At 41.7% G+C, this 25,194-nt stretch overlaps 1 protein-coding gene across 3 annotated transcripts in view; it reads right to left on the bottom strand.

Moving 5' to 3' along the window:
- IFT88 (intraflagellar transport 88) overlaps window positions 1-23,733 on the bottom strand; it is a 64,949-nt gene extending 41,216 nt beyond the window's left edge. Inside the window, exons 1-11 of one of the 3 annotated variants that reach the window (XM_015590362.2) lie at window positions 23,642-23,733; window positions 21,164-21,226; window positions 13,915-13,968; window positions 13,264-13,327; window positions 12,476-12,545; window positions 9,987-10,077; window positions 8,816-8,920; window positions 7,541-7,643; window positions 6,696-6,810; window positions 4,454-4,685; window positions 3,087-3,157 (exon numbers count right to left, since the gene is read on the bottom strand). In XM_015590362.2, coding sequence (XP_015445848.1) covers window positions 3,087-3,157; window positions 4,454-4,685; window positions 6,696-6,810; window positions 7,541-7,643; window positions 8,816-8,920; window positions 9,987-10,077; window positions 12,476-12,545; window positions 13,264-13,327; window positions 13,915-13,968; window positions 21,164-21,226; window positions 23,642-23,728 — 1,055 coding nt within the window. In that variant the 5' untranslated portion in view covers window positions 23,729-23,733. Of the gene's footprint in view, window positions 1-3,086; window positions 3,158-4,453; window positions 4,686-6,695; window positions 6,811-7,540; window positions 7,644-8,804; window positions 8,921-9,986; window positions 10,078-12,475; window positions 12,546-13,263; window positions 13,328-13,914; window positions 13,969-21,163; window positions 21,227-23,641 lie in introns of those variants that run through there. The other 2 variants (XM_015590367.2, XM_025046960.1) reach the window with 2 other exon arrangements.
- Window positions 23,734-25,194: the final 1,461 nt, after the last annotated feature.

Raw genomic sequence — 25,194 nt, 5'->3', positions numbered from 1 at the left:
AGATTTAGTTTTAGACCCCCCTTCTTTTTTTTTTTTTTTTTTTTTTTTTGGTACTGTCTTTGTCTTATTTTGGTAACAGCATAATACTAGCTTCATAAAATGAACTATTTTCTGGAAGAGACCGTATAGAAATGATGTTAATTCTTCTTTCAACATTTGCTAGAATTCTTCTTTCAACATTTGCTAGAATTCTCTTTCTATAGAAGAGACTTCCATAGAAATGATGTTAATTCTTCTTTCAACATTTGCTAGAATTCTCTAATAAAACCAGATGGGCCTAGAGATTACTTTTTTCGTAGCTTTAAAATTATAATCCAATTTCCATAATACTTACAGGGCTCTTCCAATGATCTATTTCATATTAGGTGAGTTGTGGCAACTTGTGTTTTCGAAAGAAGTGGTCTCTCTCGTCTAAGCTGTCAGATTTACGTGTGGGGTGCCTGCGTTGCCTACTGCTCTTTCTACGTCTGCAGGGTCAGTGGCGAGAGCTCGTCTGGTTCCTGATGTTGGTAATTTGTGTGTTCTCTTTTTTGTCGGTTTTCTTAGAAGTATTTCACTTATGTCCTCTACTGTTCCTCTCTTTTCAATGTCAGCGATTTCTATTCTTTATTGCTTCCCTCCGCTTCCTTTGGGTTGCTTTTGCTCTTCTTTTCCTAGGTTCTTGAGCTGGGAGCTTAGGTTGCGGCTTTCAAACTTGTCTGCTGTCATTCTAATTGCTTTCCCCATTGTTTTTCTCTGTCTCAACACTTTGTCTTTAAATTTCTAACAATACCAAGCTGCCTGTTGGGAGCTGAGCTAAATTGGCCAGCTTTGAGATAAACTATGGAGCTGAGCTAAATTGGCGAGCTTTGAGATAAGTGGTACTAAAACTATTTTAATCACTCAGTGCTTTCAAAGAAGGGAGTTGTGAGAACTGCATCTGTTTTGCAGGACAGGTAATTGGGCTGACCTTGAGTCTTGACTGCTGTTTTCTCATTGCAATGCTATAAGTAGTGTGTTTTGAATAAACTCGGGGACACAGACACTGACAGCTTGTATCTGTGCTCCCTCCTGCAGTTCTGTCTGTCTTCTTTCTTTTCCTCAGTCCATGCTCCCCCTTTCAGGTACCCTCAATTACTTCATCGGCTGGCTCCGACAGAGATTCTTTCTTTTCTATTTTGTAATTTTCTTTAAGGATATTCATAATTGCTTGTTGAAGCCTTTTTATCACAGTTGCTTTAAAATTTGTCAGATAATTCTAAAATCTCTATCATCTCAATGTTGGCATCTATGGATCATCTTTTTTCATTCAGTTTGAGATCTTCCTGGGTCTTGGTCTGATGAGTGACTTCTGATCAAAACTTAGACATTTCTGACTTTTGAGACTCTTAGTTTTATTTAAGTCTTTGTGATTGGCTGGCTTCCTTGCTATCACTCCAGCAGGGGAAGGAGAGACACCACCTCATTATTGCTAGATGAGAAAGTCCAGTCTCTCCCCACGGGCTCCTCTGACACCCAGGGTTGGAGGGGTCCTTGTTCCTGCTGGGTGGGGTAGGAGCTCCTGCCTCTGCCACGGCCCCTCCTGACACTGGTTGAGGGGCCTTGTTACTGCCAGGTGATGCTGAAATTTCTAAGGCTCCACTATCTCTCCTGAGACCACCCCAGGAGAGACGGGGAGGAGTGCCTCGTTACTGCTGGGTGGGCTGCAACTTCAGGCTTCCTGTGTGCTGTCCACTGACGCTACACAGGGCCTTTGGGATGAAAGCCCTATCCTCTCTTTGGCGGGCCTTCTAGGGTGCTGAGTGTTTCCTTACAGCCTTGTGAGGGCGGGAATGTGGGCTCCCACTGGCTTTTGCTGGCATGCGTGGGGGCGGATAGGGCCAGTTTCCATGGCATCTGTCTAAAGATTCTCTGTCTTGCTGGCCTGCCCTTCCCAGTCCTTCGGCTGCAGAGAACAGGCCTTTTGTGTGTTTGTTTCCTGTGCCCTCCATGTTCCGATTGCCAGCTTCATCAGCGCCAAGTCTGGGAACCGGCCAGGCACTCACTGCCACGTTGCCCTCAGCCCTGAGGTCCCTTGCTGGTCCGTCCGCTTCTCTCCACCTTTCTTCTCAGATTTGTTTTATACATAATTTCCAGAGTTTTTAATTGGCGCTTGGTGGAAAGAACAGTGAAAAGAACATCTACTCTGTCCTCCCAGAAGTACAAGGCTCTGTTTTATTTTCAATGTTAAACTAATTCCTAAACATTAAGGGCCCTCCACATGTTCAATGGAATAATACCGAGCCTTAAGAAGGGGCTCCTGTTACACGCCACAACAGGGATAAGCCTGAGGACATCGTGCTAAATGCAATAAGCCAGTCACACAAGGACAAATACTGCGACTTCGCTTACATGAGGTCCCTAGAAGAGCCGGGTTCAGAGAGACAGACTGGAGGGCGGCGGCTGTCAGGGGCCAGGCGAGGGGACACGAGGGCTGCTCAGTGGGCATGGAGTGGCAGTTTGGGAGGACGGAGAGAGTTTTGGGGGTGGTGACAGACCATCGTGAACACGCTTAGTGCTGCCGACCATGAAGGAGGACGCACTTAAGACGGTAAATTCTGTTACGTGTATTTTACTACAATCAAAAATATTTCAATGGCCCTCTATCATGTGATATACCCCTGACACACGATTGCGTATTCAATAATACTAGAACTTTCGAAACGTACTTGGCAGAGACTAGGTGCCATACTGGATGAAGGAAGAAATGAAATAAATAGAATTTTGTCTTTGGGAGTTGAAGTTTAATTGAGAGGCTGCACAAAAATACATGAAGATATAAGTTTTTTTAAAAAGTAATTAAACAAAATTCCAATATTGCACCAAGTGCAGGGGGAAGTGGATTGCAAAGAAACAGTAAGAGTAACTGAGCTATGAATAACTGGGTCAGCATGCGGACGGAGATTATTTTGAAGGAGAAAAGAGAATCCAGTAAAGCACAGAAATGATGAAGAAATATGCTGCACATAACAAGTTCTGAAAGAAGTAATCGGAATGCATGTTCAACGGTCTTATAAAAATTTAACCTCCATTATTAAGTTTTAATTATTAAGTACCTAAAATATTACCTTTCACGTTCCATTTGCCTTAGATGATCATTTTTTATAGCTTCAATCACTAAATTAGTATGTGGATCATCCTGGGAAAATAAAATTGGAAAAAAAATGAATAATTCAGAAGTTAACACTAAGAACTTGGATTTCTGATCAACCTCACCACTAACTACTTGTATAAACTAAAGAGTAATCTCTTTATGCTGCTTTTTATTATGCAAAGTAGAACTTTTTTTTCTCATTTCTGATCACAGTGTCCAGTGAACTCTACGGATTCTGAGCAGCTGATAAAGGCTGGTCTGGAAAGGACCAAGTGCACCAAAGTGGAGTGGCATTGGGAGTTCTAAACTCAAATGTAAATGCTTCAGTGACTACCAATTACTCAGTGTGAGTCATCTCTCTACTCCCTACGTGAAACACAGATGGCTTTTTCACATTTTTCTCAGTACAAAGGAATATATAGTAGTTCACGTTCGCCCAGCACTTACTACATTCCGAGTGCTGCTCTAAGCATTCCACAGGCATCACCTCATTTAATCCTCACAACCCTATAATGCAGGTTACTATAACTAGTCCTGTTTTACGTATGAAGGGACTGAGGCACGAGGAGAATCAGTACTGAATGGTGGAGCCAACCACTGAGCTGCGATGCCCTTACACTGTGTTAAGAAAACCTGGTAATTTACAATGACCTCGAAATTAAGTTTAGTTTTAAAATTTAAAAAATCCGTAAGTTCAGCTTAAGAAACTGACATTATTATACCATTTTGATCTATAAATACAGGCAATTTCATATGGTTTGACTTAATATACAATAAAATAGCAATATACCAATAATTTGTGTGTAAAATTCTGAGAAGTATTTTAAAAGCATTAAAAAAATAACCTCATTGCCCAGAAACTACTGTTTCTACTTCGGTGTGTTCCCTTCCGGCTTATGTTCACATATGAGCACGTAACTGCATTTTTCCAGTTAACATGACATAGCATTTCCTCAGGTGTCCGAAGCTGGGACGTGTGTCACGCCGCACTCCGTGAATAAGGGTGAGGAATCACTTCTTTTCATTCTCGATACAGTAAGAGGGACGCAAGCTTGGGGCTCCTTGGTCAAGATTTTACTCTTAGAGAATGGCATGCGGTCTTATTTTTCCTAAACCCTATTTTCTGACTAAATTTGTACAGTCTATTTTAACTATAACCTCTAGCCTACTTTGACGGAGTCCCATTCTAGACCTAGTTTACATAACAAATGAAACGATAAAGTGCATTCATTAAACTTAGTCACACAGCAGCACGTTAATGCAGGCTGAGGAACCCGCCACCCACTGCTGCCCTTTCGTCTCTGGGAGCGGAACGGCTTCGCGCGGCCTCCTCATACTCACGCTTGGCGAAATATACTTATCATCCTCATCGATTTCTAGTGGAACAGCAATCAATTTCTGGAACGCCTTCTTCATTTTTTCCCGATCTCCAATGGCAAAGTAACTGAGGATGAGGTTGAAGCCGGCCTTCAGGCTCGGCGCCACGCTCATGACGTGCTCAAAGGAGTTGATGGCATCGGAATACTGGCCGGTCTTAATAAACGTAACTCCGATGTTCTGCATAATTTTAATCCTAAAGAGAGGTAAACACGGCCAGCTTGAGAAGACTGAACTCTTCGGGGTGGCAGTCAGGACACTCCACAAATAATGTCCTTTTCTTTGTCACTTCACTTTTTGGCATTGTTTTGTTAAGCTTAATTCACACATCATAAAATGTACTTGTTTTCAGTGTCCGACTCACTGGGTACTTCTAGACCCGCACAGCTGTGGGACCATGACCACATTCTTGCTTTACGTCATTTCTGTCACCCTAAAAAGAAAACCTGTGCCCTTTCTCACCTCCGGCCCTGGGCGACACGAATCTTTCTGTCTGAATGTGCATATAAAGGGAGTCGTACGACGTGTGATATTGTGTTTGCTTCTCTCGATCAGCACGGTCCCACCCCGGATCCTCCACGCGGTAGCACGTGTCACCGCTCCGTCCCTTACACTGCCGGCTCGTGTTCCAGAGGATGGGCGGGCCACGTTCTTTGCCCACGGCCTACCCGATGGACATCGACTGTCTCCACTTTGGGCAACGGTGAATAATGCTGCTATGAACATTTGCACACAATCCTCTGTGACGACGTGTTTTCATTTCTCTTGGGCACACACACCTGCGAGTGGGGCTGCTGGTCATGTGGTAAACCTGTGTTTAAATTTTAAGGAACTCCCTAATAATGAGTAACTCCACAGTGGCTGTACCACTTTATGTCCCCAGGGGATGAGGCTCCTAGTTTCTCTACGTCCTCTTCAGTACTTGTTATTATCTGTCTTTTGATTACGCACATTCTAAAGGTCGTGATGCCATCTTATCTCTAACCACTCCTCAACACAATCCCTCTGTTGCTACTAAATTCACTTATTCCCAAGTCTCTGCTCAGACTGCCAGCACGTGCTCCCGCTGGCGCTGCTCGTGGCGTCCCCCCGTCCGCGTGCTCCTCTCCTCCCCTCCTCACTAGGCAGCCTCTCTCAAGAACTCCTCCTTCACAAAGCCTGACGGTTCTGGTTCTCAGTAATTGTTCCCTCAGCCTAATAACTACAGCACCTCTGGGTTACTGATGATTAAGCACTTAGCATACGCCGTTTAATACTATGACCCTTTTCTAAAATGTTCAAAACTTCTTGGCCTCCCCTGGTTAGAAGTACCTCAAGGGCACTGTTCTATAAGCCAGATATTTACCGATGCAGATACAATACCATGCATAATTCAAAAACAAGTGATCACTGAAGATGGCATTTACAAATAAATTAACTTGCACGGAGATACTGTACTGTGCCTAGGGCAGTGATGACCAGTAAATATCCCAGAAACGGTCTGTGTTCCCAAGGCTACCACCCGACTACAAAGTGATTCGCTGTCTCTGCTCTGAAATGCTACGGGAGGAGAAAACATGCCCGCTCCACTCTCGTCTGACTTCTCGGATTGAGAGGCACTGCCTTCCCCTCATGAGCGCACTTTCAATCAACGGCACGAATGAATTCCTGGCCTTGCATCTGGAGTCAGGTATGTGCTAAAGCAGGGGTCTCCAACCCCCAGGCCGTGGACCGGTACCCTCTGTGGCCTGTCAGGAACTGGGCCCCGCAGCAGGTGAGTGGCAGGTGAGTGAGCAAAGCTCCATCTGCGTGTGCAGCCGATCCCCGCGCCAGCATCACCGCCTCGGCTCCGCCTCAGATCCTCAGGTGTTAGATTCTCCTAGGAGCACCAGTCCCCAGTGCCAAGAAGGTGGTGGACCCCTAGCTTAAAGGACCGCTGTTTGGACTCTGTGCTGGCAGTAAGCTGTATTTAGTGGTCATTCCCTATACGGGCCAATTGGTTGAGTTTTATTTCAGTTGGTCACTTACTACACCTTTAAGTCGTCATTATATAAATGTGTGCAACTACTCAGAAGAAGACAGACCAAAATACTGCAGATATCCCAAAAATCTAACACCTCTCATGTACAGCACTAAGAACGTTCAACCCACCGATAACAGGTCAGAGTTATCCTGTTTCTAAAAAGCAACACTGCAATTTTACAAAGCTATCATTACGTAAACTCACCTCATTTCTTTATGGACACTTGGGATTTGATCTAATGCCATCCGGTAGAATTTAATGGCTTTGGAATAATTTCTTTGCTTTAAATAAATATTTCCCATATTCACTTTCAATCTTCCTAATTAAAAAGAGAATGAATGTATAATATTCAATGTTTTTCACTTTTTTATGATATTTCAGATAACCTTAATTCATATTCTTTGAAGCTTTTCTTAAGTTATGAAGGTTCAGCCACTACCCCAAATTCTCCCTTTAAAATAGTTATACTATTTTCATGTTTTCACACACCAACGATTCTGTGAGGAAACGGAACTTAAGACAGATGGAGCCCTAAAAACACTGCTAGGGAACAACTGGGCCACGGCATGAAGCTGGAGTTGCGTTCCTCCAGGGAAAACATGGGATCTTGGGGATTTTATGATTACACTTGATAACGCCACTCACATTTTAATGTGATATTAAAGAAAATGATAGTGATAAACGTCAATACTACCACCAAAAATTACACATGTAAATGCCAGATATAAATGATAGGCTCTTGGGGACAAGCCACATAAGGGAACACGTGCTCCATGGGCTGCATGCTCATTCTCCTTGTGAGGACAGACACACCGTTTGTTTACTATTAGGTAATATACCTCATATCAATTGTATTTCCTCATTTGTACTCGTGTGGCTTTTCAAATTAACAGTATCTTTAAGCAGGACACCTCTATATAAATATAAATTTATTTACAGCATAGATCATTTCGTTGTAAAAAAACAAAAAAGGAAGGAAATGTAAATGAACACCACGCACACAAAAAAACAAACTATACTTATTAGACAAACTGACTATGTACACCTACCTGCATTGCTAAACATCTTATTTCTCACTATAACTTGATAGGTGTTTAGCGCTTCGGCATACATGTCATTAGCTGAATATTGACTGGCCAAGTTGAAGAGAACCTGAGGAAAGCAATATTGCAAGAAAACACATAATGACCATTTTAGGCCCCTTCTTTCTATAATCTTTCTGGGGACTAAAATCCCATAAAAGGTTAGCTGCTTATATCAAGACACCCAACCAATCAGGAAATGAAGCAGACCGAGAAAATCTTGCATTCCTAATGAACCAGAGCATTGAGAGACAGGTAAGGCTGCCTTCTGAGTTTCACCTTGACTGTCTGTGTATTCCTTCCGATTTAGGTAGCATTTGCCACCCGTTACCTCAGGAAGACCTACAAAGAATCAGCATGCACTGTTCATGATGCTAGAGCAAGGTAACAAGGGAGAGAATGGACCGAATTCTCCTCACGAATGTAACTAAAGGTGGAAATACCTTAAACCTTTATTTGAATAGTATTTCTCTAAATGCAAGATTATAATTTAAGTCATTAAGTTATAATAAGTTACATTGCTAGAAGTAAAAAAATAATCATTATAAGTTATTCCTGAATCTAAAGATGCCACGGAATTTTAAAATATTAGCTATAAATAGTAAACATCTAAAACTCCTTACTCAAAGTTTCAATGGTCCTTTTTCCCATCTGCTTGACATATGAAGACTTGTCCCACTGAAAACACACCCTTTTAAACAGCAGTATAAACATCAAGGAACTGTCGTTTCAGAATTAAGGAAATTTTGCTAGAAATTAGTGAGTTTTTTACTACTCTCACAGAACATTGTCTTTTTTGCCTAGTTTGAAGTTTTTGAAAATCATAGAGCATACAGCTGAAACAAGTGTAAAAAAATATTGAATGTAAAGTATAATTGAAAAATTAAAAAAAAAGAAAATCACAGACAAAAAGTCCACATTAGAATCTCATCAAAGTAACTGCACTGAATAAAGCGTAAACATTAGCGATCTTCCAGAAACAGAGTTCTTGGATGGTGGGTTTGTGAGTTCTTACTAAGTTATTAAAAACAAGTAATTAACTAACTAAATAAAAATAGATGTTTGCCCTGACCAAAGATGAAAGTGTCTCATGAACTAAAGCAAAATCACTATTAATCTATTCTGGGCATCTGAGGTCTGATAAGATTTTTAAAAGAGGAGAAAACCAGAAAGAAAAAAAAAAGATAAAAGACTTGTGCAACCCACAAATCCTGCCGGAACATCTACTCACGTCACACTTACGGAGTAAGTTAGGTCCAGGTTGATGTTTTCTGGAGCCGTCACTTGCTCCCGCTGCCTCACCAGCACCCTCTCCTTCCTTCCCGCGTCTTTCGCCTTCTCTAAGGCCTGAAATCAAGTTCGTGCTGAGCATGCATCGCTGCACTGCGTCTGGGAAGCACTGCACGCAGCTGCGGCAGCTGCAGCAGCCGCGGACGCCCCGCACACACGCCCCCCTCGAAGCGAAGGAACCCAGGCTGTTTAAACTAGCACTCCCAGCACGAAAGTGCTGAGTGCGATCTCTGGGGAAGAAGAGGGGTCTGCCCCCCTCAAGTCTCCTCACCCCACCTCCCAACACCTGCATGTCTGGCCAGGCCGGCTCTCCTGCCTTCTCCCGGGTCCTGAATATCTGGGCATTTTAATTCCATCTCGTGAGAAGGAATTTGGATGGACTTGTTTGGCTTCAGACAAGTCAAAGGGGGCCTGCACCCCGGTTTCGCAGGTGCGGAGCTCGGCCCGCCTCCTGCTTGGAGCGCCAGCAACCTTTCATTCATTTCCGCTGAGAGCCTGACCCAGACGGATCAATTCAACATGCATTTTTTTTTTGAACTAGATAAAAAAGCACCAGTTCTATGAGCAAGAAAGTAGCTTTTCATACTGAACAATGCTTTCTAATGGTATTCATTCATCTGACAACTAAGTCACAGAAATTATATTTAAATGGTATGACAATCAAAGTAATGTGAACGAAGGCAAATGAAGAGGAAATATTTAATAATTTTAAAGAGCAGGGTGGGGTCTGCGAAGCGCGCAGCACCAGGCTGCGGTCCGCTCAGGGGGAGCATGAGGGAGGGGGAGCCTGGCAGTGCGGGTCGCCGCTCGGAGCTGCCCAGCAGCCGGGTCTAACCCAGTCCTCCAGCTACAAATTTAATCGACTGACACGTGCGCATGCTTCTCCCCGGCCAAAATGACCAACGTCAAAAGTTAAAGTCAGCCAATTGTTCTGACATCAGAGCTTATGAAGCAGTTACAACTGCAGGTTCTCAAAATGATTGCTTCAGTGACAACTCAAAGGCTAGTCAATAGCAAAACAAGCCCATTTATCTGTACGCATGTGTGCACGTGTGCGCAGATAAAACCAGACACAGACATATACACACTTCATGATCCCGAGTCTTACTAGTTTATGACTCACCAACTTTAAGTCTCCACAACTATTGGCAATACAGCTTTCTTCTACCAACTCATTTACCTTCTTCTCTAATTGTCTGATCTTTTCTTCTGGACTGTTAAAGAAAAAAGCAGGTATACTTGGAAATCATTCAACCACTGATAACATACTAAAATTTAAACATTTCCATTATAAGTGCTTTTAAACTTTAAAAATAGGTCATTGGTAAGACCAATGTATAAATGGCAAAAGTACTACTGTTTTTAATAATTACACTACATAATTATTCACAATAGTAAAAATAGCTAACGTTTACTTAGCACAAGTGTGATTTCATATTGGGCCACATGCATCATCCTAATTATGCCGTTTATCCCTTGCAGTTACACTTGATCCAAGGACTATCATTATTCCTTTACGGACAGGGGTTTAGGGAGCTCGGCATTACACCAGGGATCACAGAGCTAGTAAGTTAGAGCGTCAGGACGTAAACCCAAGCAAGGTAGTTACAGGACCTACGCTACTATATCATCTTCCCTCAGAGAAGGTGGATCCTTTTTCCAGATGTCCTGGCAGATGAAAACTCCCTCTCATGCTTAGGAGAATTCAAGGCCTGTAAGGAGATAATCATTCTTCTCACTTCCTACCAGCTGGGAACCAAGAGAAGTTTTGCAGCATGGTGAGAGGCTTAGAAGCCCGACTCCGTTAGTAGCAAACACACTGCCCCAAATCAGTTCCTTCCACAGATGACATCGCTGTCACTTTGCTGCCACTTTCTTCCAGCAAAATATCACGACACCCGAATGCACATCAGTGCCTAAGGAAAATTTTACTACAAATATATCGGACTATATCGTAGTTCTCTTAATCCTCTAGAAATGGGACTTTTTAAAATAATGCCAGAATAAATTTAACAGTATCACTTTGTCTGTAACATCATATTCTTCAGTGGAACCTAGCTATTAATTTAGTCAGGGGGGTTACAAATTTTATTAGTTTACAAAAATGTTAAAATTCTAACTGAGCAAATAGATGGTGGTTTTATAAAGGTTACAACAAATTATGGAATTCTGTTTTCTAGTTGTCTGAAATACTCGAATGTCTTTAAATGTGGCCTATAGTTATTAAATCCAAAATATCAATATAAAATTTTAAAGGAAAAAATCTGTAAGAGGACTTCATGAAGACACTTGAACTATCCTGTCCCTCTCAAATGCTAAAAAAGTGAGCTTGTTTGCAGACACGGCTGGGCCCCCCACCCTTCCTGGCACGCGGAGGCAGCTGGGCGAGTCTCAGTCTCCTGCCAAGTGCCGGGTTCGGCCTCAGGCCAGCGCTGCGTTCCTGAGAAATGAGAAGTGAAGACAGGCCTTCCTGAGGGACAGGGGTCCTGGGAAGACTTCCTTTGCTTTTTTAAAAGGGACCTAAGTCTGAACTTTCTGGCTCTGTGGAGACATTCAGCGTTCACGGCCCTCCTGGCACCACGAGGCTGGGCAGCCGTTGAGAAACGCCAAGGGATCAGAGGGACGCTGAGCCCGGGCTGGTGCACCCGAGCAGTTCTGTTCCCCACCCCGCCTGGCCCTCCTCCAGACTTCCTGTTACATAACAAATGTTCTTAGTGTGTGGTTGTGTGTGTGTGTTTCTGGTGTATCTTCTGTTAGCAGCCAAAAGGATCCAGAATGACATAATATTTAAATAAAATAACATTTATCAGCAGACATGCCATCATTAACCAGAATACAAGGTAAACTGATTTTCCATGGTTTTCTTGTCAGTCGAAAAGGGAAATCGTGTAATTTATAGAATAGCCCAAACACCGGGTTTACGAACGACGACTTAAAAATGTATGATACAGAAGCAAAACTGTGGCGAACAGCGTGGGCCGTGGAAACAGCCCGGATTCCGACCTCGGTCCTGCCATCTCCCGGCACTGCTGAGTCCAGGCCTCTGTGCTGTTTCTCTCCTTCTGTGAACTGAGGCTAACGGCAGCCGGGCCTGCCCTGAGCACAGTGCCTGGCGCGCAGCCCGCACGCAGTGAGTGCGGGCTCTTACGCTGTCTGTGAAACGCACACGCCAGCGCATGCGACCAGGGGCGCAAGGGGCTCTTTGGCTTCCCTCGTCACCAGCACAAAACTAAGTGAATTCAGTAAAGTAAACTTCTCAACACTGATATGAAAATTGACTTCTTAATCGACTCTTGATTTTTCTCTTTGAAATGTCCTTTTAAAATAAGCATGTCTTAGTCCATTTATAACCCCACTGGCCTTCAAGAGAATCAACACTGGCATCCGTAGAAATCAGACCTATCTTCAAGTCCAATAATATTACCATAAAACTACACAGAATACACAAGGCCATTTTTCTTAGACTTGATTCTTTAGCTGGTTCCAAGAACTAGGGGCGACGGTTTGATTACAGGTCTGCTGACATAAACTTAAAATACCTAAGAAATACGTAGTTGGAAAATGAAAATAAAAATCCACAGCAACAAAGCATCAGCATGAGGACGCACGTACCTGTCTTCATTTCTGGCTTCCAGAGGAGGGGCAGGGCCCCTTGCCTGGCCAAGGGGGTCAAACGCCGTGCCTGAGACACAATCCAAGAGGTCACGTTTAATCTGCGCCCCAGAGTAAGTGAAGAAAATTATGAAACCTGGCACAAGTTACTTAATTACTAATTAAGTGGCTTAGATTACCTACTTATTGAATAGGCAGGACGTTTATATCTACATAAACATTTTATATATCGAGAAATTGGTGAAACCGTTTACATAAAACTATGTAAATGAAATCTGTGTATTTACATGTAAAAACAAACATGAGATACTCTCTCGGTATCTACTTCTCCCTCACAGTAATCTATCCGTAGTGTGAACTCTTAAGTTATCAATCATGTGAGTCATAACCTGGTAGTGCCTTTTTAATTGTCCTTATTGGTATAATAAACATTAATTGTCAGAATAATTTTATTTTAAAATTATTTAAGTTTTCATACATTTAAATATTATTTGTGTCTTTAATTTTTTTAAATTGAGCTCTAACTTACATAAAATAAAATGCATATATTTTTAATGTACAATCCGGTACATTGTAACAAAGCACATGCTGCTGTAACTACCACTCAACTGAGATGCAGAATACTTCCATCCCCTCTTCCCTTTCTTAACGGGGCCTAACATCGTGGCCCACCTCATAATCGATGGCGTGTTAGGTTTTATTTAGAATAGTACTAATCTTTACACATACCAAAACAGTAAAAAATGTTAAAAGATCTGAAAAAAATTAGGAGACGTAATACAACATACCTCTGAACGCTGCTTTGGTGAAGCCGGCTGCTCTCACTGCTGTCATGGGTCGAGTAACTCCATCCTTAAAAGAATAAGAATCACTTAAAAGTATTCCTCCATCTGTTCTGCCTCGTCTTTCCAGCTCCACACGTCGCACCACCTTAACACTGACTTTTAATCGCCATCTGCTGGTTCTGCACGCCTGCCTCCCCCGTGTCAGTCCTGTCTCTAACTTCCCTTCCCCTATATAACTGCAGTTTCTTGCTCTAAAGGGCCTTCCTCGCAGCTTGAAAAGGAAAAAAAACTCATGGATTTTTACATGGCACCTTTATGTAGCTGATGACTTTTGATGATCTATGCCCATGGGAGAAACCACAGAAATTGTTGTAAAGGACAACACAGGAATAAAGGGTCCCAGAGTGCGCTGCTCAAGCCAACTGTCAGTCCCTGTGTCCCCTGCCCAGTGCAAGGTCCTCTGAGATCTCGGTGAGTAAATCCAAAGATTTCAAACAGTCCAACCTTTAGCCACAATTGAAAGAGTCAAGGTCACTCTATCATTAAAATCTTCTTTAACATTTTAAACTAGAATAATAAAGAAAAGAAGACTTTGGCAATAATATCCTAAGTCACGAGAGAGGCCCCACACGTAATGCCATGTGACAGGGATACCTGGATAGCCCCCGTCATCGGTCTTCCCATCGATGATACCAGGGATGTCTTGGACTAGTGAACAGAAAACTAAGTTAAAATAATTCCAAAAAAGCCTACATTTAATTTTATACACCAAGTTGTAAAAGTTTTTTCATAACTTTTTTCTTCAATCTACCGGCAAGTAAACCGAAATATAATTTTTTCCATTGCTCACCTGAGGACATAGGACCAGAAAATACAACTCTAAAGCAGGTGTCAGCCAACTACAAACCCAGCCTTTGTAAACGAAGGTTTATGGCACACAGCCACGCCCCTTCCCGAGGTGCTCCTGCACTGTGAATGCAGGGTGGGGGTGGGTGCTGTGGCAGAGGCTGTCTGACCTGCAGACCCTAAATAAACCGTCTGGCTCTTCACAGAAATGCCTGCCGTCTCCTGCTCTAACGCATCACCAAGGAGCAAACTCACAAGGAATCCACGTGCAGGCTGCTTGTCACATGGCACAGTGACTTTGAGTACAAGGCTACTTTCTTCTTTCATATAAAGGGACAGCACAAAGGCTAGTGCCCTGGACCTCTAGTTACTGAAACTATTTCTCTGACCCTACAAAATATATTATAAAGACGAGGAGATGCTATCCCATCTCATTCTCCTATTTCCCCCCCATTCCTCTAATATTTTATGTAAGCTAAAACATCCAAATTTGGGCAAGATTTAAAAGATTTTCCTCTATGGATTTTTATATAGCATCTTTCCTCCAAAGATCTCAAATGAAAGCAAATCCCAGATATGTGCTTTTGAAATTTTTCTTAAATTTTATCTTTTCATATATTTATTAGTAAGTTTTTAAAATTTACAAACATCATTACATTTATTTAACATCCAACTTTACATAAAATATACGAATGAGATACATGAGACTTGGCTATATCATATAGAAAATGAAAGGAAGTCAATCAACAAACACGATGTTTACAAATAGAAAAAAGTAATAAAATGTTTTCTAAAAAATTATAATCAAAATGACTAGAACATTCAAAGCTATTAATCAAATGAGACTTTATAATGTTCATAACTATCCAAAATGGAAAATATATCTGGGTCATGGGCGGAAAGCTAGCCAAAGTATTCAGAATGGCCTAACGTGAACTATGTATGAAAAAAAGCATCTTAATATTTGCAGCTTAGGAAAACCTACCCCATATCCAGTAGGTACAGGTCTAGTAACTGCTGTGCTTGGTATTTTAGCAGTTATCTTGGGGAGAAAAAACATAGTTAATAGAAATCAGATTAAGCTATATAATAGAAAACTGGAAAAGTGGAAATTACAGACTAGTCAATAGAGAAATGTTTATATGTTATTTAGAATTTCTTTTGAATCATCCTAAATACTAAGGAGAAGGTATTTTAAGCACCGAGAAGAAGACTTACGCTGGGGTTCATTTTGAAGGAGGACAGGGACTTTAGAAAGACCTGAGGTGCCAACAGGAGAAGTCAGTTTTCCTGGTGGCTTCTCTCATTTGTCATGCTTATTATCACCAGCCACTCTGTCCGACAACGGGCACAGGATCTGGAGTCAGAGCGCCTGGGTTTGAATGTCGGCTATGCCTCTACTAGCTGAGTTTATTTAATTTCTTTCAACCTAAACTGTCTTGCCTTTGAAATAAGGGTGCCAGGTAAGCCAGTCACAAACTGGTATCTGGAGCAATGGGATCACGTAGGTGGGATCAGCCTCAGCACGTCAGCTGTTAGGCACGTTCATCAGAAATGTCTGATTAAAACATCAGTAGAGAAGCTCTACTTCTAGCTATGATGAACTACTGATTTAAACGACTTTGCCACTAAGAACTAAAAAGCTGGGGACAAAACTACTTTTGTAAAAAATCAGTTTGAATACGTTAGAGAACATGGAGGCAGTGATGATCTGCTGCAGTGATGAAAATATCCTGTCTGCTCCATCGGCCACTAGCCACACCTGGCTGTCGGGTGTTGGAAATGTGGCTAGTGTAACAATACTTCAATTTCGACATTTTATTTCTAAATAATTTAAATGTAAATAGCCACACATGGCTAGTGGTTATCATACTGGACAGTACAGACATATAGCCTGAATTATCTCTAAAATTCTTTATTTACAATGTCTGGCATTCAATCAAAAACAACCGGATATATGGGAGGCAAGACTATCTAACCAAGAGCTAAGAGCATAAAAGAACGAGAAGAAAGCCAGAGGTGACACGTGTAACAAAAACGTCAGGCACAGACTTCAACGTAACTATGCTCAGTGTGTCCGATGAACTAAAACACAAGACTGACGACTTCAGCAGAGAACGAAAGCTATTTAAAAAAGAATGGGAATTCTAGAACTGAAAATAATGTAAAATGCTGGCACTGTCCAAGAAGTAGTAAAATATGAATTTATGCTATACCTTGGTAAGTTAAAAATGAGTATTGTAATCTTTAGGAAAACACTAAAAGAACAGTTAAAGATGTAAATTCCAAAGATAACAGTTGGAGGGGACGGAATAAAAAAAAATCAAACAAAAGAAGGCAAGTAAGAAAATGAAGTGTAAGAGGCAGGAAAAACAAAAACCAAATAGTATGACAATAAATTTAAACCACATCGGTAATTTAACTACATGTAAATGGACTAATACTTCACTAAAAGAATAAGATTATCAGACTGTATTTAAAAAGAAACTCTATTAAATGCTGCTAATAAGAAACACATCTTAGATGAGTCTAGAAAAGGCGGCAGTAAGAAGCTGGGGAAGACATATGCAAACATGAATAAAGGAGAGCGGGTAAACTCGATAGACTCGCACCTGACGAAACAGACAAACAGCGCTCCTAGAGACAGAAGGACACTTCATAACAATTAAAAGCCTCGATTCACCATGAAAATGTAATATTTATATTTTTCCTCCAAACATATAAAGCAAAAAGCTAAAAATGAAATTGATAATCGTAGTGTAAAACTGACTGTATTTTTCTTATTAATAACAGAATTAGTAGGCCCTCAAATCAGTAAAAGTATAGAACGCTTAAAAAACATTAAAAAATTTGACTTAATTGACAGATAACAGGTCTTAGAAAAGCAGAAAAGGAAGGACAGGGTTCAGCACTTTCTTCCATGAAAACAAACTGAAGGAAAGAGACTATTATTCTTTTTAACCTCTTTCTCAACTAAACCTGTTTTCCCGCTTGTTATTTTCAGCACTGGACAGCTCTCGGACACAGTGGGACTGCCTTGCACCTCACCCTCATGCCCTTCTCCACCTCTCCAAGCCAGTCTGAACTGCCACACCCTCGAACCCAGCCTCTCTGACTGTCCCAACCAGTGGCAAGTAGTGGCAAGGACCCTTCCTAGTCCCCAGCACTGCCTCTCTTTCACGGCCCTCATTACATCCGCCTTGTCGTGTCCGAGTCCATTCTGTTCTCCTAAGATTAAAGGCCCTTAGGAGCTAGCAGGTCACCCCTCGTAAGTGAGCCCACCTCCTTTCATGGGAAAGGTGCACAATTTTCCCATTTAATGTAACAAGTAGGAGCGATGACAGTATCATTCAGCAGGGGTCAAGAGACCTGAGCTCTACCCCAGGTTCAGACAGCGGCGAGACCACTGGCCTATCTGGGCTTCAGTGTCCTCAGCTATAAAATGAGGGTCTCTGAGGTCACATCTAAAGGTCATGGAAGGGCTGGCCTGGTGAAATCATCACCTGGTGTCTGATCCCCGAGATCACTACACCGGAGACATGTTCGCAGATTTAGACCACGCCATGAGAGGATGACTTAGGAAGCAGCTGCAGTGTGCAAAGAGCAATGAGCAGGCCAGCCTGCCTCTTCAAAGCGTAGCAGCCAGTTATCAGCCTAGCGGAGAACTCAGCCTGTGGTTTTCCTTCCGTAATGAAGATGACTTAAAATCAATGCAAAGCTGTGGAGTGTGCAGTCATAAGTCAACGACTGGGAGGTGACCTGAGGCCCATGGAGCGCCTGCCTGATAGTCTTTGTTTACCTGGGGGCTTTGCCCACCACGCAGTGCACCAGCGTGACTTACAGCGGGCACCTTGGGGCACACAGTTATCAGTGCCAACCTCCAGAGGTATCAGCCCTGACCTCCAGGAGGGCTGGAAGCTAATGGTCAGCCCTGCGGACAGTATGTGCCGGAGTCCAGTAAAAACTGGACACCAAAGTCATGGCTGGGCTTGCCTGGGTGGCCATACTCATAAATATTGCCCTGTGGTCACATTCGGTGGCCGGCGGGCATTCACACCACCTAGGACTCCACGGGAAAGGACGATGGGAGGTTCCACATTTGGATCTCCAGACTCTGCCCTGTGTGTCTCTGCCCTTGGTGGCGTTTAATCTGCGAACGTCCCCTGCAATAAACCTCAAGGATGGCAGCTGCCAATGAGTCCCGCGAACCTCGTCAGAAAATCACAAACCCCGAAGGTAGTCTGGAAGCCCCGATCTGCAGCTGGTATTGGAAGCGAGCACAGTGTCCCCTGCATGCAGGGGCCGTGCTAAACTCACTGGCATCACGTGCTGGGCAAGCTGCTCGCAGCCCCTCTGTCTTCAGTGGGTTAGTGCCGGCCTCCACTTTGCTAAACAGTACATGTGAGGGAGAGGAGCGGGAAGAAGTGATCGCTGAGGGAGGTGGGGGCGGGGCCCTTCGGCAAAGCAGAGCGGCTGCTGCACCCCGCTTCTCGACTCCGGCACCCCTGACCCTCAGCCGGACAGTTCCTTACCGAGGGGTGGGGGCTGTCGCATGCACTGTATGGCGTTTAGCAGCATCTCCGCCTGCTGCCTCCTAGTGCCAGTTGCAGTCACCCAAGTTGTGACAACCAAAATATCTCCAAGGCAAATGTCCCCAGGGGCAGGTGTAGGGGGAAACTGAGAACCACTGCTATGTGGAGTGGGCAAGTGGGGAGAAGCAGTTTTAAAAAAAGAAACATTATGGACAGAACTTTCTATACATCACTATTTCATTTAGCGCCAACTTCGTTCATTTTCAACCACAAAAGAAGCTTGGCAGATTTTGTGCATTGTGCAAGCACAGATGTCTATGCTTTGCATGATGTACATAGAAATTTTAATATTACTGAAGAATCACTCTGGCAGTTTATTACTGGTGGAAGATTAATTAATGGGGGGTCATTTACCCAAGGGAGGAGCGATTTGTAAATTAAGCCCCAATGTTTTGAAGGATCGATATTTATGTAACTTCAAAAACTAGAAAGGCAAATATTTTTAAAACAATGAGTGTTTTAGGGAAACATATTCCAATGCTTTACATATTCTTAAAAGCATAAAAAATTCTTTGATCTAAAATACCTTAAAATTCACTTACTGAATACACTGAAAACCACAAAACAGTGTTGAAAGAAATTAAAGAAAATACAAATAAATGGAAAGACATCTGTGTTCACAGATTGGAAAAAATATTGTTAAGATGTCTATACTATCTAAAGCAATCTACAGATTCAATGCAATCCCTACCAAAATCCCAGCGATAGTTTTTGAAGAAAGAGAAAAATTCATCCTAAAATTCATTTGGAATCTCAAGGGACCCTGAATAGCCAAAACAATTTTTAAAAAGAACAAAGTTGGAGAACTCACACTTGCCACTTTCAAAACAGATTACAAAGCTACAGTAATGAAAACAGTGTGGTACCGCCATAAAGACAGAAAAATAGGCCAACAGAACAGAATAAAGAGCCCAGAAATAAACCCTGATGTATATGATCGAATGATTTTCAGCAAGGGACCAAGACCACACAGAGGGGAAAGGTCGGTCTCTCTAACAAATGGTGCTTGGAAAACTGTATAGCCACATGCAAAGGAATGAAGTTGGACCCTCATCTTACACCATACACAAAAGTGAACTCAAAATGGACTAAAAGCCTAAACGTAAGACCTAAAACTATAAAACTCTTGGAAGAAAACATAGGGGAAAGTTTCATGACATCAGACTCAGCAGTGATTTCTTGGACATGACACCAAAAGCACAGGCAACAAAAGTGAAAATAGATGAACGAGATGATACCAAACTTAAAAATGTTTTTGCATCAAAAGATACAATCAACAGAGTAAAAAGGCAATCTGCAGAATGGGAGAATATATTTGCAAATCATATATCTGATAAAGGGTTAATATACAGAACTCCCAGAACTCAACGACAAAAAATCAAGTAACCCAGTTTAAAAATGAGCAAAGATGATAGACAAGTGGGCAACAAGCACATGAAAAGATAATCAACCTCACTAATCATCAGAGAAATGCAAACCAAAACCACAATGAGAATCACCTCATAACCATTAAAATTGCTACCCTCAAAAAAAGAGAAAATTATAAGTGTTGGCAAGGTTGTGAAGAAATTAGAACTTTTGTGCACTGCTAGTGGAAATCTGAACTGGTGCAACTATTATGGAAAACAGCATAAAGGTTCCTCAAAAAATTAAACAGAGGGTGTGGCTCCAGAGTGTAGCGGTTAGCACGTCTGCTATACATGCAGAAGGTCCTGGGTTCGCGCCCCAGGTGGAGCAACAGGCCAGGCCCCAGGTGCATGCCAGGAGCGTGTGGGAGGGGCTGGGAGGTGACAGTCTGCCTTCAGAGATCCAGTTCTTAAGGAGAAACAGCAACATCCACAGGTCAGGGGTGGAAGTGGTGAGGGTGGGGGGAATTAAAGAGGGGGATAAAGAAAAAAAAATTAAAGAGAGGACTGCGTAAGACCCAGCAATCCCCTTTGTGGGTACACACCCAAAGGACTGGAAGCAGGGTCTCAAGGAGACATGCGCACACCCTGTTCACAACAGCCAGGGGGTGGGGACACCCAAGTGTCCAAAATGTGGTGCAGACACAGTGGAACATCACTCAGCCTCGAAAAGGAAGGAGATTCTGACGCCTGCTGCAATGTAGATGGACCTCGAGGGCACTGTGGTCAGTGAAATAAGCCAGACACAGAAAGACAAAGACTGTGTGACGCCACTTATCAGAGGTACCTAATGTAGTCAAATTTATAGGGCCAGAAAGTAGGAGGGTGAGTGCAGGGGCTAGGGGAGGGGAGTGGAGAGCTAGTGTTGAGTGGGGTCGAAGTTTCTTTTGGGAAGATGGATGAGTTATGGGGGTATGGTGGTGATGACTGCACAAACATGTGAATGATTATATTCAACACCTATATTTAATGCTAAGTTATTTGTACATTTTTAAATGGTTAAGATGGTAAATTTTATGTTATGTGTATTTTACTACAATAAAAAAAAAATTCACATACCGGCGGTCTTCTGCCATGACTAGTTCTCACAGCTTGCTGAAAAGCTGTGTCATTCTCCAATTCCTAAAATGAAAGGCAAATTTAACATTCAATTTGAAGTGAGAGTTTTTTAAAACGTGTTGAGCTCCTCCGTTTGGTGTTCAAGATCCCCTATGATTCGTCTGACCACGATTTTGAGAGAAAGACCACAGTCACATAACTTTATTACAGTAGATGGTGATCACTGCTCTACTTTATTAGTAGTTGTTACTCTCTTACTGTGCCTAATGTATAGATTAAACTTCATCACAGGTGTGTATGTGTGGGGGAAAATGGAGTACACAGATACAGGGTTCAGCGCTGCTGGTAGTTTCAGGCGTCCACTGGGGGTCTGGGGACATGTCCCCCATGGATGGGGGGGCTACTGTACTTTCCACAAAAATATACTTAATTATTAAAAATAAATACAAACGATACACAAAAATAGAGTCAATATCAATGAACTTTTAAAAACTCTAAAGACAAAGTAAAATATAACTAGGAGTTAAAACTAGGATTTGATTAACAATTTGTATAATCTAGGATTTGATTAACAATTTGTATAATCTAGAGAATAGTTTAGCAACTGTTTCAAGTAATTCAGCTATATATTAAACTTGCTATTATTCCAGTTAATTAAGATATAAGAAAACCACGAGTATACCAAATATCACTTTTGCTTTACTGCATGATTCACTTTTGGTCTGATATTCTGAATATTCACTTCAAATGAAATAACGAAGCCAGACTGTGATGACCTGGCATTAGGAAGTTTCTCTGGCCATATTTAAGATCTGTTGATTACATTTCTGGAACTCTATCCAAGAAAATGTTTGATCGAAATACATAAAGTTATTTATGCATAAAATTGTTCACTGCATTGCAGTTATTTACAACAGTATAAAATTGGAAATAAATACCTTATGATCAGAAAATAGTTATAATCAACTATATGTATTCGGTATTACATAGCCATTAAAATTATATTTATTTCAATTTTTAGTATCATGAAACTTTGCTTACGATGCAGTTAAATGTAAAAAAGCAAAGAGAAAAAGTAAATGCTAATTCAATTCAAACATGCTAAAACTTAGTATGCATGAAGGAAAGAAAAATAACAAAAAGTTTACAGTAGATAGTTCTGAGTGATGGGATTATGGGTAATTTTGTTTTTCAGCGATGAGCTACATATTTTTCATACATATAACTTTTATAACTGGGAGGAAGGGGGAGACATCAGTGGTTTTCATAACTTACACTAACTTAGGAAAATGCCTGCTTTCACACAAACTTTTGGAAAGGAGTCTATGTAACCCTAACTGTGTATGTGTGTGTGTTTGTTATGTGTTTTAAAAGACAAGGGGATACAACAAAGCATCAGATGACATGCTCATATAGGTGATGTCTGGATGACAGGTTATAGGTCATTTTATTTTTTCTCCAATCTTCTTTGTTTTTCAAATTTTCTACAATGATCTGTATCTCCTAGATTTTTATTTCATTTAGAGAAAGTGAATGATTTCCATTTCCTTTCCTTGTTTTCTGTCTAGGTCTCAAATTCAGTCTACCATTTTTCTCCAAAGAAAAAAATAATTAAAAAATGACTAAAAGTTACATGAAAAACTCTAGACTAGAATGAGATTTCCTAAATTAAAGTCCTATAAATGCTAATATTTGATTCTTCTATACTAGCAAGTAAATTAATTCCCACATCCTTCATCCTTACTTTTTTCACACATTAATTGAAAGTAAGTTTATAAAGGTTTTGTTTGCTTTTTTACGATTCAGAAACTATAACTCTCACAATGATGTAAAAAGAATTAAAATATTCAAATATTTGTCTTAATAACAACTTTACCTTCTAAATTACTATACCACTAAATATGAAGCAGATATAGACTTGACATAAATGGATATTAATAAGAGAAAAAGCAGGTTACAAAACAGTACACACAGCATGACACCTATGACGGATACACATATATGTGCATAGGGAAGTGCTTGGTGAGATAAGCACTGTCAGTTAACCGTTCTCTCTCAGTAGTGACAATTTCTATGATTTTAATTTTTCTTTATACCTATTTCTATTTTCAGATTTTTGTATAAAATACTTATATAATTAAAAGAAGTAAAATAACTATATGACATTTCAAATTTAGAGCATTAAAAAAAAAACAACTTGTTTTAGGGACTTCAAGTGACCTTTCGCCCCGCACCCCCAGTTGGCTGATGCTGGAGAACGCGAGTGTGTGCCTGACCCAGCTGTGCTTCCACGGCGTCCTCGAGTCCCCTCCTGCTGCTGTTGTCATCGTCCCTTGGAGTTAGTAGAGTCTGCAGTAACTGCACTTTTCTAGGTTTCTAACCAGCTTACTTCATTTAAAGCAAAACAAAGCTGAGCCCAAGCTTTTAATGAACCAGCTGCTCAACAAAGACCAACGTGAGAAACAGCTAGTTTCTTACCTCGGTATCATAGGTTGGATTGTAGTCATTGTAACCAGAATAAAGGTCATCTTCATCTGTCTCTGGGGCCAGGTGTACATTTTCCATCCTCTGCACCTGTGAAAAATCGGCAATATAAATACGTTCTTGGGATAAAAAATAATTCTTAATTGAAATAAAGTTTAACTATTTAACAACCGTCAGGTCAAATTGACCTCTACACGTTTTCACAGCTTAAAATTCTTTTCACGTCAAATTCACCAAACTAGGTGTAAAACTTTCATTTATTGCCTTCATTTCATGTTTATTCCAAACCTACTACATTAAAGGATAGTGACAGGCACTAGAGGGTTCCAGTTCATCATCCTGGTTTTCAAGTACAGGAAAAAGTCGGTTACAGTGCAAGGTAGAAATCACTGCGTGCCAGCTGGAACGGCTAAATTAAAAAGAACGCAAAATGTCAGCAAGGACATGTAGCCACTGGAATACTCGTATATTGTGTTGGGAGTGTAAAATGATACAATTTTGAGGAATTAACCTGGTGGTTTCATTAAAAAAAAAAAAAAAAATCTCTTATGACCCAGCCATTTCATTCCCAACTATTTATCCAAGAGAAATGAAATCATGTGTCTACAAAGAGATTTGCACAATGCTCCTGGGAGCTGTACTCACAACAGCCCCAAATGAGAGACAGACCAGATGATCGTGGATACAGGGCATAAGAAAACGTGGCATATTCGTGCAGTGAAGTGCTACTCAGCAATACAAAACGCATTAGGATGACCGGTACGGGGTATGGGAGAAATCTCAGTTCTGCTGTGCGGAAGAAGCCTCACATGGAACAGTGTGAGATGTGTTGTTTTCATGGATCGGAGTTCTCGAACACGCAAAACTATGGCAGAGAACAAGCAGGGCAGCGGTTGCTTCTCGGGGGTGGGGTGGGGGTGGATGGAAAAGGGCGCGATGGAATTTCCCAGAGTGGTGAATGTTCTGCATCTTGACAAGGGTGTGTTTGGGTTACGCAGATGCACGCATTTGTGAAAATTCAGCAAATGCATACTTGTGATATCTGCTTTTCATTGTAAATTCTTGAAATAAAAAAACTAACATAAATGAACCATATTTAATACGTATAAATATTTACGGGACATCTTAACACTTGTAAGTAAGTTCGAAATGCATAAAGATAAGATGGATAAATGGATAGGTATGTGAGAAAGCAAGTACAGAAAAATGTTAATGGTAGAATCTATACAGCAGGTGTGATGGTCACCGTAAAATTCTTTAAACTCTGCTGTACCTCGGAAAATTTTCATAATAAAACGTTGAACGAAAATGCTGCTGGTCTGGGGATCCAAACAAGAACCACCTGACCACGAGCCGCCTCGCAGCAGCTGGGCCCCCACGCGCCATGACAACAGCAGCTTTCAGAACTGGAGGCCGGTCCGCTGGACGGCGGCCGCCAGCCTGAGGCCGGTTTCCACACGGCGAACCCGCGCCCCTCAAGGACCGACCGGCCGAGTGCGGGCCGGGCGAAGGGAGGACCGAGGCGGGCCGTAGGGCTACGCGCGCGC

This window comes from Pteropus alecto, unplaced genomic scaffold (genome assembly GCF_000325575.1).
Source record: "Pteropus alecto unplaced genomic scaffold, ASM32557v1 scaffold80, whole genome shotgun sequence".
Classification (NCBI taxonomy): Eukaryota; Metazoa; Chordata; class Mammalia; order Chiroptera; family Pteropodidae; genus Pteropus; species Pteropus alecto.
This window is presented reverse-complemented; position numbering and strand designations above follow the sequence as displayed.